General features: G+C 40.0%; 1 protein-coding gene across 1 annotated transcript; it reads left to right on the top strand.

Moving 5' to 3' along the window:
* Positions 1 to 7,089: 7,089 nt before the first annotated feature.
* Positions 7,090 to 8,145, top strand: LOC114424043. The gene is made up of 2 exons (XM_028390911.1): positions 7,090 to 7,401; positions 7,657 to 8,145. Exons 1-2 carry the CDS (start codon positions 7,090 to 7,092, stop codon positions 8,143 to 8,145), a joined length of 801 nt encoding a protein of 266 aa, XP_028246712.1.
* The last annotated feature ends 5,436 nt before the right edge of the window (positions 8,146 to 13,581 follow it).

Raw genomic sequence — 13,581 nt, 5'->3', positions numbered from 1 at the left:
CCCAGTTTTAATTTTTGCTTTCCTTTTCTTTTATGCATTGTATCATGTGGAACTTGCTTCATAATCAGTACATTGAGGTATATTAGCTTGTTTTTGAATGATAGATATAAGGGTTCCAATTTCTTAAGGAAGGGACTGAAAAATAACTCAGAATTTTTTTTTTCTTCTAAAAAACAGTCCTTTCACTAAGCGCAAGACTCGCGCTAAGCACATCTTTGGTCATGCGCTGAGCGGCGAGCCTCTAGCGCTTAGCGCTCAACCCTTGCATCTCAGGCTGATTTGGTCCGCTAAACTAACCAAGGCTGAGCTAAGCCGATTTCAATTCGATCTGAATTTGGCTAAGCGATGGCCTGATCGCTAAGCGCATTGCATTCACTGACTAAGCGCCACTCATGGCAGCTAAGCTCAACTCTTTGCGGCCTAAACTGGGTTTCATCGAGCTAAGCGCCACTCATGCTAGCTAAGCCCAAATCCTTACGACAATGTCAGCACTAAGCGATCCATTTTCCGCTAAGTGCATGCTCCTCTGTACTCAAGATGCATCAATTTAGCTAAGTCGGCCTAGAGCCTGGCTTAGCGAGAGTTGCAGGTTTTATGACCTGTAGAATTCGCCAAGCGCTGCTTCTGTGCGCTATGCCCAACTATTTGTTCAAAAAAAATAATTTTGAATTTCAAACGTGGGCTAAGCACGCAGATCCGCTAAGCGAGCCTCTTTGAGAAACCAAACGTCTCTCTGGCTCGCTTAGGTGAGTGTAACATCAGTGACACTCACAATTGCCAAAATTTTCAGAACTACCTGCATCTTCTCTCTCGCACCCAGTTTCCTGCATTTTCGCTTCTTCTGCATCTTCACGCATCAAAGCATCAACGATACAAGTAAGTTCCTTGCTCCCTTTATTCTTTTATTTTGTTGAACCATAGGGTACAAAACCATAGATTTTAGCTTTCAATGTTTAGGGTTTTCATGATATTAGATTAGGTAAAAATTAGGACTTTATTTATGATTGTGCTGTGTAGATATTTTCGATTGTCTTGCATGTTTGATAATGCCTTTTAGAGGCTCAAAAAGAGAAGAAAACGAAGTTCGTTTTCTGTGTTTTTTTCTTCTGGAAAACGCGATGAACTTGTTCAGCCCGCCTACCGCACTAAGCAAGTTCATCAAAATTGCTTGAGTTTTTGCATTTCTAGACAAACTCGCTAAGTGCGCTTGCTGCGCTAAGCGAGTTCATCTTTTTAGGATGAACACTCATCCTCCTATTGAGATACATGTGGCTAAGCGAGGCTTAATCGTTAAGCCCAGGTAACTTAGAAAATTTTGTGTTGAAAGCCGTGCGCTAAGCCGAGTATACCTGAGCTAAGCACATTTCGTCGCGGCAACCATTGGGCTAAGCGAGCCTTGGTTCCAGCTAAGCCGATATGTTATGTTTCTGAGGACGCGCTTAGCAAGCTATATCCCACTAAGCGCCCATCATTAATTTCAGCCTTTATTTCTGTTTTTAAACTTGAATAAATTTGGTCTAAGGAATTTTGAGTTCTTTTTATTTACAAATGGCATCGAGAAAAAAGGGCTAGAACAGATGACATCCCTTCATCATCCACTCCAGCTCCTCCGTCAGCAACCATAGGACCGGATGTCCAAAGCTCTCAAACCTTAATCCCTATGCTAGAAAGCTTATTCCGAGGACAGTTTATTATCATGCACAGCCTGCGAGAATTGGCTCACCACAGGCCAATCATACCTATAGAGCATTTTTTTGAGCAAGTAGCCTGGCCTGGAGCTCAACCTCCATTGGTGAGACTCAACGAGGCTGCTCCTCTTGAGCCCACACCTGCACGAGTTGAACCAGTGCCAACTGATCCACAATCTCCAGTGGTGAATCCACCTTCTTCTCCTGAGCTTGAAGTAGTTCCCCCATCTCCACCTTTGATTATCATCTCCGATTCCCCATCTAGAGAAGTTGCTGCTCCCCCTGAATCCCTAGTTGGAGGAGCTGCTGATCTTTCTGATTCCTTATCTGGAGAAGTTATTGCTCTCTCTGATTCCCTAATTTTTCCATCTGATAGATGAGGAGGATGTTCAGACTCTGTTGATTTCTCTGATTATAACTATATTAGTTTCAATACATTGTTTTGAGTAATTTTGGTGCTGAGTGAAGGGTCATCCCGCTAAGCGCACCACTTCATCCACTGAGCGAGAAAAGCACGCGCTAAGCCGAAATCCACTAATGCGCGTTGAGCGGTCCATAGTCGCGCTAAGCGCGCTAGCACAAACAAAGCCACCTATTTAAGCCTAAAATCAGATTTTGGAGAGAAGTTTGGGCAATTCTCGAAGCTTTTGCATGTTTAGAGATTTCTAGAGAGAGAAAGGTCCAAGTTACAGGGGTTTTGGCCATTTTCTCAAGGAGCTTCTGCATGTGAGAGATTCTAGAGAGAGAAAGGTCCAAGTTCCAGAGAGTTTTGAGAGATTTTTTTGTGCGAAGACCTTCAGAGAACGGAGCTTGAAGAGGAAGTCGTCCTGAGAGCATGAGATGAGTCTGTGAGAGATTGTGAGGTTCTAGAGGTGGATAAGACATCCCCACTACTTGTATTTCTTCAATCCTTCATTTTTCTCTTCTCTTTGTTGTAAAGGAATCTTCCCAGATATGGAGAGCTAAATCCTCTGTTGGTTCTTCCTTGTAGGTACTTGATGTAAATACTTGTATATCTATTTAATGATATTTTATGTGTTCTTTGTGCTATTAGTACTTCATTTCAGTGTGCTTTTGCCTTGATCAAGTAGATGCATGCTTTGTTAGGATCATTAAACAGTGGAAACTGTTCTGATTCTTAGAACTTGATAGGACAGGGCTAGTTTATCATATTATCACGAGGGATTGGGGTACGGTAACCTAGTTGTTTATATGTTTGTCTTAATGGGGTTCTAGTCAAGTTTAGTCCAACAAGAGGAATATGAGGATGATGCTTGATCGGGATTAGGCTAGACTATCATGAGGAATTGGGGTTTAGAATTTCAGGAGACACCATAGAACACATGAGCATTGTTAAGTAGAGAATATCATTTTAACATCAGGCACCTACTAGGAAGACCAACGTGTTGTGTACTTGTCTTTACGCATCATTACTCACGTGATTTTCCTTTTAATAGTCAGTTTACATACCTGTGCATAATCCACACATCTCTTTTCATACTAGATACCTATTCACTGAAGTAGCTTTACCAAGTAATACAAGTTCCCCAACAGTTCGATACTCAGTTCTTACCGTTTTATACTACTTGCGCGATTCGGTGCACTTGCCGCGACCGAACAGATACCCGGAGTGGGTGGCTAACATTGTGCCGGTCCCTAAGAATGACAGGGAAGTACGAATGTGTGTGGACTACTGTTAGTCATCTTATACGACTAACTTTTGTATAGAAAACTTTTACAAAATGTATATATTTTCCCCAATTTATGGTTCTTTTTGTAGGATTGTAAATAAATTTTGCTTTGTTTTTATTTGTGCTCAGTAGAAGCCTTGCTCATGAAATTAATGTTAAATTCTCTTCAATTTCAGGCAAAAAGGAGTTATTTTGAAGAAGTGCTAAGGTTGATGTCTCGCTAAGAGAGCTCAATGCGCTTAGCGAGTGTCATCCGCTAAGCGAGACATCAACGTGCTTAGCGGATAGGAGGAATCTTGAAGGGAATTTGTCACGTAGGCACGCGCTCGGCGAGTCGTTTGTCACCTTCAAGGATTAGTGCGAGTTTGGCGCTGAGCAAAAATTCACTTACTCGCGCTAAGCGCGAGAATGGCGCTAAGCATGACATCAAGGTTAGTAAGCCTTTTTTAAGCCTAGAATAACAGAGGGTGCGAGAGAGAAACGCTGAATAGCCGTAAGAGCTTGAAGAGTGAAATACACAGAGGCAAAGAACAAAGCAAAGAAGCCATGTTTTGATCTTTTAGGAAGATTTGTGAGTTTTTGAGTGATTGTGAGATTCCTAGAGGTGGAGGAGACATCCCCACTCCTTTGTAAGCAAGCAATTTCTCTTAATTCCTTTTCTTCATTGTAAAAAGAGTTTCCTTGCTATGGAAGGCTAAACCCTCAGTTGGGGATTCTTGCTGAGTAATTGATGTAAATTATTTCCCTATCTAATTAAGGTTGTTTTATGTGTTCATTATTTCTATCAATACTTTATTATAGCATGCTTGTGGCTTGATCACCCATATGTATGTACTGTTAGGGGATTTAGCATTGAAAGATGTATCGTCTCCTTAGAACTTGATAGAGCAGGATTGGTGTTAGTCGTCTTATACGACTAACTTTTGTATAGAAAACATTTTTCAAAACTTGTATTGTTCCCCAATTTATGGTTATTTCGTAGTAGTTTGTAAATAAATCTTGTTCTATTGTTAAAACTGTCTCTAGAATATTTCCATTGGATTTAATGATGAAATCTGTGAAATTTCAGGTGAAAAAGAGGCTAAGTTATGAAGTGCTAAAAGTGACAGTTGAGCTCAGCTCATCAGTTGGGCTAAGCGCGCATCCACCGCTAAGCGCAGCTTCAGCGCACTTAGCGCAATAGAAGAATCTGGCAGAGCATCAATATCAAGGCTGCGCGCTAAGCGTGAGATCAGTGCGCTAAGCGTAGCAGGTGTCTTCAACCTGGCTCAACGCACGATTGGCGCTAAGCTCAAATCCACTTACTCGCGCTAAGCGCGAGGGTGGCACTAAGCGCAACATCGTGGATTCAGAGCCTATTTAAAGCTTGTTTTGTGCAGAATTAGGGTACACACACTTTTAAACACACTTTTCAGAGAGCTTTTGCAGAGCACACCACAGTGCCTATTTTGGGAAAAAAGCTCTGGAGGAAGCAAGAGGAGCAACTTTTGCAGGGAGACCTAGGCTTTGTAATTAGAGAGAGATTAGTGAGTTGCAGAGTGATTGTGAGATGCTTAGAAGAGGAGGAGGGATCCCCCTTCTTGTGTAAGGAGTTGTCATTCTCTACTTTAATCTCATTATTGTTAGGGTTTCTCTGTAATGGCTGGCTAAACACCCTAATTGGGGATTTCTAAATAACAACTGATGTAAATACTTAATATCTAATTGATTATGTTTTCTGTGTTCAATGCTTCTTTCAATGCTTCATTTTTGCATGCTCTTGGTCTGATCATCCATTTGTGTGCATAGTTAGGTGACTTTAGCATTGGAAAATGTATTGTTGCCTTAGAACTTGATTGAAGTAGGATTGAAACTTAGTCTTAAATGAGGGATCTGCGGATTAAGTTTTGGTTTTAATTATGTTGTTACAATAATGTTGTTTGATCTAAGCCTAGTCTTACAAGAGGGATCTGCGGACGAAGCTTAGGTTAAATTAGGCTAAAATTTCGTAAGCTATTTAAGCTGTGTCTAGTCCAACAAGAGGGATCTGAGGACGAAGCTTAATTTAAGTTAGCCTAGACCTAGGAGGGCTGTCTAAATTAAGCCTAGTCCAACAAGAGGGATCTGAGGACGAAGCTTGGATTGATTCGGTCTAACTAGGGATCAAGGTTTAGTAATTTAGGCTACAATATAGAACACAAAAGTATGATTGATTAGAGAAACATCTTTATATACATCAGCTTGTTCGTTAGAAAGACCCAACATTTTACCTACTGTTGTCAATTTTACTTACTTGCATTTTGACTATCTTTAGCCTAGATTTTAGTTTAAATTCTATTTTCAACCATTAATCATTAATGTTTCTTTCAACAATGCCTTATTTCTTAATTTAACCCTGTCTAACATTAGTTCCCTGAGTTCAATACTCGGATTCATCCGTTTTAATTTTAACGCAACTTGCAAGAATAGGAACGCAGAAAGGAATAGGAAGTTTTTGCAGGACATTGAGGCAGCAGTAATTCAGGAAGAACCTCTATCTTCTGAGGCATCTTCTAGTTTTCCAAAATAAGGGGAATCTTACATAGTATTATTTGAAGCCAATATCATGGCTGATGAGCCAAAAAGAGTTACTCTTGAAGATTACTCTAGCTGGAGTGTGCCGCAGTTCTTTACTAGCATTGCACGTCCAGAGGTTCAAGCACAGAATATAACCTATCCACATTCATTAATTTAGTTGATTAAGAACAATTTATTTCATGGTCTGCCCAATGAAGACTCGTATGCACATCTAGCCACTTTTATTGAGATTTACAACACTATCAGACTGGCTGGTGTACCTGAGGATGCTGTTAGATTGAGCTTGTTTTCATTTTCTTTGTCTGGAGAGGCGAAAGGATGGCTTCATTCATTTAAAGGCAATAGTCTTAAAACTTGGGATGAAGTGGTTGAAAAATTCTTGAAGAAATACTTCCCAGAGTCCAAGATTGCTGGAGGAAAAGCTGCCATCTCATCCTTTTATCAATTTCCAGACGAGTCCTTGAGTGAAGCTTTGGAAAGATTTCATGGGTTACTAAGAAAGACACCTACTCATGGATTTGCAGAACCAATCCAGCTCAATATTTTCATTGACGGGTTAAGGCCACAATCCAAGCAGCTTTTAGATGCTTCTGCAGGGGGAAATAAAATTGAAGACCCCTGAAGAAGCCGTGGAATTGATTGAAAATATGGCTACTAGTGACCACACAATCTTGCATGATAGAGCACACATCCCAACCAAAAGAAGCCTGCTAGAGCTCACATCACAGGATGCATTGTTGGCACAGAACAAGTTGCTATCCAAGCAACTTGAAGCATTAACATAAACATTGAGTAAGTTGCTAACTCAATTACATTCTGGACAACCTTCACCCTCTTTTGTTTTCTAGGTTGCAGGCTGTGTTATATGTGGTCGAGCACATGATTCTGGCTGCTGCATTTCCACAAAAGATACAACACATGAAGTGAACTATATGGGGAACCAGCCAAGACCAAACTTTAATGCAGGTGGGTATTTTGGATTTCAACATGGCCAGCAATATAATCAGCAACAGGGACAGTGGAAAACTCACCCTAGTAATCAGTTCAATAAAGACCAGGGTGGACCATCTAACAGGCCACAACAACAAGGGCCTAGTCTCTATGACAAAATGACAAAGCTAGAAGAGACTCTTGCTTAGTTCATGCAAGTATCCATGTCCAATCAAAAGAGAATAGAGTCAGCCATCAAGAATCTAGAAGTCCAGGTGGGACAATTGGCAAAGCAATTGGCAAACCGACCGTCAAGCATCTTTGGAGCCAACACAGAGAAGAATTTGAAGAAGGAGTGCAAGGTTGTTATGACAAGAAGCAAAAGGGTGAGCATGAATGAAGGTGAGAAGAGGATAGGCGAAGAAAAACAACAACTGGTGACTGAACCAGCAATTGACCCAGTGATGGAACCTTTGAGTGAGACTGAGGAAGAAGTGGAAGTAGAAGATGATCAACAGAAGGAGACACCAATAATTGTGAGTGAAAAAGAAATAAATGAAGAGAAGGAAAAGGAAGAAAAAGAAAAAGATAAAGAAAAGGAAAATGAAAAAAATGAGAAAAATGAAAAAGAAAAAGAGAGAAAAGAAGAGAAGAAAAAGAGCAAGAGTGAGTGGGCTAGAGAGAAAAAGAAAGAAGCATCTCCAACTGAAAGGAGAGAAGTACCATATCCCTTGGTACCTTCTAGGAAGGACAAAGAAAGACATCTGGCTAGATTTCTGGATATTTTCAAGAAGCTAGAAATTACCATGCCCTTTGGAGAAGCTCTACAGCAGATGCCACTCTATGCTAAATTTCTGAAAGATATGCTAACTTGGAAGAACAAGTACATTCATAGTGACACCATAGTTGTGGAAGGGAACTATAGTGTCGTAATTCAATGCATCCTTCCACCAAAACATGAGGATCCAGGCAGTGTCATTATACCTTGTTCTATAGGTGAAGTTTCTGTTGGCAAGGCTCTTATTGATTTGGGAGCCAGTATTAATTTGATGTTGCTTTCCATGTGCCAGAGGCTTGGAGAGTTGGAGATAATGCTGACTAGGATGACTTTACAGTTAGCATATCACTCCATCACTAGACCCTATGGAGTGATAAAAGATGTTTTGGTCAGAGTTAAACACCTTATCTTTCCTGCTTACTTTGTGGTAATGGACATAGAGGAAGATGCAGATATTCCCTTAATTTGGGACGTCCATTTATGCCTACTGCAAGTTGTGTAGTAGACATGGGAAAGAAGAAGCTAGAAATGGGTATTGAAGACCAAAAGATTAGCTTTGAGTTGTTTGATGAAGGAAAACATTTGTCGGACCAAAATGTCTGCTTAAAGGTGAATGAGTATGAAAAAGAGGTTCTAATGGAGGGAACCAAGTTTGATCTAAACCCATGAAAGTGCTATGCGTCAAGCTAATGACGTTAAACAAGTGCTTATTGGGAGGCAACCTAGCCTTTTTTATTTTTGTTTTTCTTGCATTTAGTTAAGTTTGATTGCTTGTGATTGTTTGAATTTAGCATGTTTAGTATTGGAAAAGGGGTTAAAAACATTTTGTGAAGTTGTGGACAGAAAAATAACTTGAAATTTTTTTTTGTAGACCACTCGCTAAGCGCACCACTTGCACTAAGCGCCATCTTCTTCACGCGCTAAGCGAGCTGTTGTTCACGCTAAACGTATTGACCCCTGATCATTGGCTGGATGGTCCCACTAAGCGCATAACCTGTGCGCTAAGCCCAAAAATCTCTGTCCATTTAATTTCGAGAATTGGGCTAAGTGAGAGCTCTCGTTAAGCCCAATTCCTTCTCTGTTTGGAATAGCGCTAAGCGAGACGGACGCACTAAGCGTGGGCCACTATTGCATTTAAGGAGCATTTTATTCGCTAAGCGTGGCCTTGGCCCGTTAAGCGAGAGTTGCAGGATCAATCAAAGTTGCAGAGCTCGCCCAATGCATACCTTCGTGCTAAATCCAAAAAGTTCTTTGAAAATTCATAATTTAGTATTGGGCTTAGCAAGTAGATCCGTTAAGCGCATGAGCTTTAAAACTCAAACGTCATGTTGACTCGTCATTCGAAACTGCCAGCAAATAAGGCAACTGCCTTAGGCAGTTACCATTTTACTCCCTTTGAGCATTTTTCTCCCATTCATTGCATTCCCCTCTGCACAGTACTCCAATCTCCCTGCATTGCCTGCATTTTTGCTCCCTCTTTGCACTCATATTCAATAGCACAAGTAAGCTTCTTAACTTTGTTCATTTTATTTCCAAGTTTCAAACTTTAGGCTAGATAACTTAGTTAGTGTTAGGTTGAATTTCTATTAATGCTTAGTCTGTTACGTTAGTTGTTCGTTAGACTAGAATTAGGGTTTTATTTTGGTTGTAATGTGTTTGTTTTGATTAGGGTTAGATGGCCTAATAAGGGCATAAGTGAAGGGGTGAGAAACCTTTGTTTTTTTTTTTTTTCTGAAAATCGTGATGAGCACGCTAAGCGCAGCTGTGTGCTAAGCGAGTTCATCATTTTTGTTGAATATTTGGATTTCTAGATGAACTCGCTAAGTGCGGCCCTGTCCCGCTAAGCACATTCATCTTCTCTGATTGAAAGTTCATGAACTCGCTAAGCGCGTCTATGCGTTAAGCGAGTAATGTGTTTCAGACACTTAGAAATTTGTGTTTTCTTGTGCGCTAAGCGTGCCCTGTCACGCTAAGCGCAATTATCTCTCTGTTTTGCAAATTGTTGGAATTGGGCTTAGCGAGCCTGCTCGCTAAGCCAGTGTTGTCCAATAGAGTAGTCGCCCTAAGCACGCCTTGCCGCGTTAAGTGCAAATCGTTCTCTACTTTGAAAATTTGTGGAATTGGGCTTAGCGTGCTTGCTTGCTAAGCCAATTCTGTAGAAAAAATTGGATATGTGTTCACTCGCTAAGAGCGTGGCTATCGTGCTTAGCATATGAGTAAATTTTCATAAGGCGCGCTAAGCGAGTCACTTGCGCTAAGCGCCTAGTCTGATTTTCAGTTTTACTTTCTGCTTTTCAATTTGAATAAATTTCTGTCTAATCTTGTGTTTTAATTCTTTTGTGTTGCAGATGGCTTCTTGTAAGAGAAAAACCACAATTTCAGTGTCTCAGGCAGGTTATGATAGATCAAGATTTGTATCACTGGATGCCTGGGATTGTTAAGCCAATAACATCCTCGGCCGGAACATTCTTCCAGAGAGGAATGTGAAGCTTTACATTACTGAGTTTGATGAATTTAGAAGAGAATTGGAGAGGAGGAACTGGCACAGGGAGATCACTAATTTTTCGGAGGGAAGCATAGATGTAGTAGTGGTTAAAGAGTTCTATGCAAACCTATATGACCCTAAGGACAAAGCACCGAAGCAAGTAAGGGTTCGAGGGCACCTGATTAAATTTGATGTTGATTCCCTCAACACCTTCTTGAAGACACCAGTGGTCGTGGAGAAAGGGGAGAGCTTACCTTTTTGCTCCATATTTGCTAGACTGAGGCCTAATCCTCAGGAGCTTGCAGCTCGACTTTGTATAAGGGGATTTGTACTTAATGTCGAGGGTCTACCGTGGAAGCTTTTGAGGAAAGATCTTACCACTCTGGCCCAAACCTGGAGTGTTCTATCTTATTCTAACTTGGCCCCGACATCCCATACTTCTGATCTTAATCTGGATAAGGCCAGGTTAGTCTACGTGCTGGTAATGAAGATGAAAATGAACTTAGGATCACTTATTTCTGGTCAGATTTCACTCATTGCACAGTCCAACTCCTCGCGGCTTGGATTTCCAGCCCTGATTACTACCTTGTGCAAGGCCCGAGGAGTTACCTCAGATTCTCTTACCTTTGAGTCACTCAGCCCAACCATCAATTTGGCTTATATTAAGAAGAATTGCTATGTCAAAACAAATTTGTCCCAAATTTGGGGGAGACACTGGGTAAGAAATAAAATGGTCAAAGAAGAGCAACATATACACATTGTTCTGTATAAAAAAAAAACAGTAAGTACAAACAAAAGTGTTTAAGTGTGTGTGCTGCAAATCAATGAAATAAAGCTAAGTGCTTAAAAAGAAGCAAGCATTGGGGTGGGAATGAATGAAAAGTAGAGGTTTATCTATGGATGAATGCTTTCCTAGAATCTAAGCTTTTGAATCCTAGAAAAACCATGTTTTGTTGGCAGCCCAACCTCATTACAAGCCTAGAAAGTCCTTCGGATAGATTTTGTGTGTTTATTTTTGTATGGTATGAGATGAAATGCAAAGGTTAGGACTTGTGTTAGTTGTTTATGATGGAATGAGCCTAAACACTGGAGCTTGAGTGAAACAATGACTGTGAGGTTTTGGTTGATTCCTTGAGGATCCATTCCTTAGGATCCACCATCTGCACCAGCATTGGATCTGAACGAGCATGCAGAGGATCATTCACAGGATGATTGACAGGATCTTTATATTCCTGCATTTTGAACAGTTTATTATTATTCTATTTTTAGTTCATTTTATGTTTATGTTCCAGTCTTTAAATTTCAGTTCATTTTTTAATTTTAGTATGTAGTTTTTAGTTTGTTTGGTAGCTTGTGAAAAACGTGATTGAACAGTGAACTTATGTTATTTAGTGGTTTGATGTTTGATTTAAAATTCAGTGTTTGTGATTGGTTTGAAATGATTAATTGTATGATTTGAGTGGATTGGAATGCTTAAATCATATTATAGCAGCACAAGCGTATTTGTTGCATCTCCTTGGATGCACACTATTTGCTAACAAGAGTGTCACACATGTGCACGTGGTATTCTTGGATGCATTGCGTGACCTGACGTAGAGTGGGGGTTACGCTTGGGGCACTGCTGCACTTGTCCACATGTATGATAATTTAAATGACGAGTCCAAGAGCATGGCGAGGCAACTTGCAGGATATATCACTCTGTTACAGGTTAGTTAAGATGTCACGGAAAGTTTTTTCATTGAAGTGTATTTTTAATAAATATGTTTGTAAAATATATTTAGTGTTGGATCTACAAGCATTTTCTGTCTGTTGCTACCGCTGTTCCTACCGAGGATTACGACGAAAGGAGACCGCGTGCATGTCGATGGACCTCTAGCAAGGCACTGCCCGTTTCCACGTATCGGAGGAGTCTGGATAGACTGACCCCTGACACGGTGTGCTGGATTATGTACGGTGACCACCGTTCATCTAGAAAATTTGAGGTCATCTCATTATTTTATGACCATCTTAGATGGGGCCCCTTGACGGTCATTCACTGACCAGAGAGGGTTGTACGATAGTTTGGCTACATCCAGACTATTTCGCCACATCCTGCTGCGTCTTCGCTCTTTGTTGAAGAAATTGATTATAGATGGATGCAGTTTGGTGACTACATTGCATCTCTAGGGCAATTATGTGCAGTGTCTGACCACTGTTCGCCAGATTACATGGATTGGTTTTACATGATCTCGCACCCATTCATGAGTACGCCACAGCCAGGGGATCCTCCTAGAGTTCCTCCGATTCAACAACATGAAGAATTTGTTGAACCAGATATGTATCAAGAAACGATGGTGGCAGTGGCACCTACTAAGCCAGTCGTTGATGTGCATCATCTTTGACATGCATGGTAATATTTTTTTTTGGTATTTTTGTTTGTTGCTTTCTTTAGTATTTTATTACTAACAATTGTTAGTTTTATTTTTTTTCACTTGCTAGGATGACTTTGTAGCAATTGTTGATAAGTTGGAGAGACTACTGAACCTGAGGATCCTGGCCAAAGGAATAGAAGCCTATGTTGTTGTTGAAGAATGTATGGGCATTGCAAGACGCTACACTGGGCAGCCAACTGTAGGTCACAGGTCAAGGCGTAGGCAGCGTATAGACGGTCATTGAAGATGTTTTATTTTTTCCTTTTATATGTCATTTATAATTTTTGGTTAATTTGGAATATTTACAATTTTATGGATATTTTATTTATTTGGTTCTATTCATTAATTTATAATTTTAATCATTATGTAATATATATTTTTGGCATTCGTTTATCGTTAATTAGCCGTTAAGAAATTAATTAATTCCTGCAAAAAAAATAAATTACACATGTATGGTATGTCGTTGTCAACACACTCTGAAATGTCAGCACGCGTGTATTATTTTAAAACATAAATATGCACGCATCTCTTTTTTTTTATAAAAAAAATGAAAGCAGTGCTAGTGAACACCAGTTATATATATCACACCAACACTCTCAAAAATCACACATTCTCTCCAAAACTAACTTGACAAACCAAATTTTACAACAAAGTATGGCATTTTTGGGAGAAACAAGCAGTCAAATGATTGTGAACTCCACATTGGCTTTTATTTTCCCGAATGGATCAATTATTTACAATGAAACTGGTGTTTATTTCCAAACTTTCACTCCAATACCCATTCGAGTACCTAATGCTAGTGGTTTTGAAATGCTAAAAAGCAGAATGCACAATATCCTTCAGCTAATTGACAAACAATATTTGGATGAAATTTACTACCGGCGGCCATTCGTAGATGCAGGTAACCAGTTTCTCTTTGAATCTATGAATTGAAAAATGATGATGATGCTAACACAATGTTAATGTGTAATCAACAATTCTCTTGTGTTGTCCCTATTGAGTTATTATGAACCATTGGTAGAACACCGGATGGTATATTAAA

Source organism: Glycine soja, chromosome 8 (genome assembly GCF_004193775.1).
Source record: "Glycine soja cultivar W05 chromosome 8, ASM419377v2, whole genome shotgun sequence".
Classification (NCBI taxonomy): Eukaryota; Viridiplantae; Streptophyta; class Magnoliopsida; order Fabales; family Fabaceae; genus Glycine; species Glycine soja.
Note: the sequence above shows the minus strand (reverse complement) of the source record. Positions and strands in the feature narration are given on the sequence as shown.

Bases quoted from the DNA above. Each gene is read 5' to 3' on its own strand.
- LOC114424043 (XM_028390911.1), top strand. From the start codon at position 7,090: ATGTCCAATCAAAAGAGAATAGAGTCAGCCATCAAGAATCTAGAAGTC. The intron at 7,402-7,656 runs GTGAGTGAAAAA...GATATTTTCAAG, and splicing joins AGAAGGAGACACCAATAATT to AAGCTAGAAATTACCATGCC.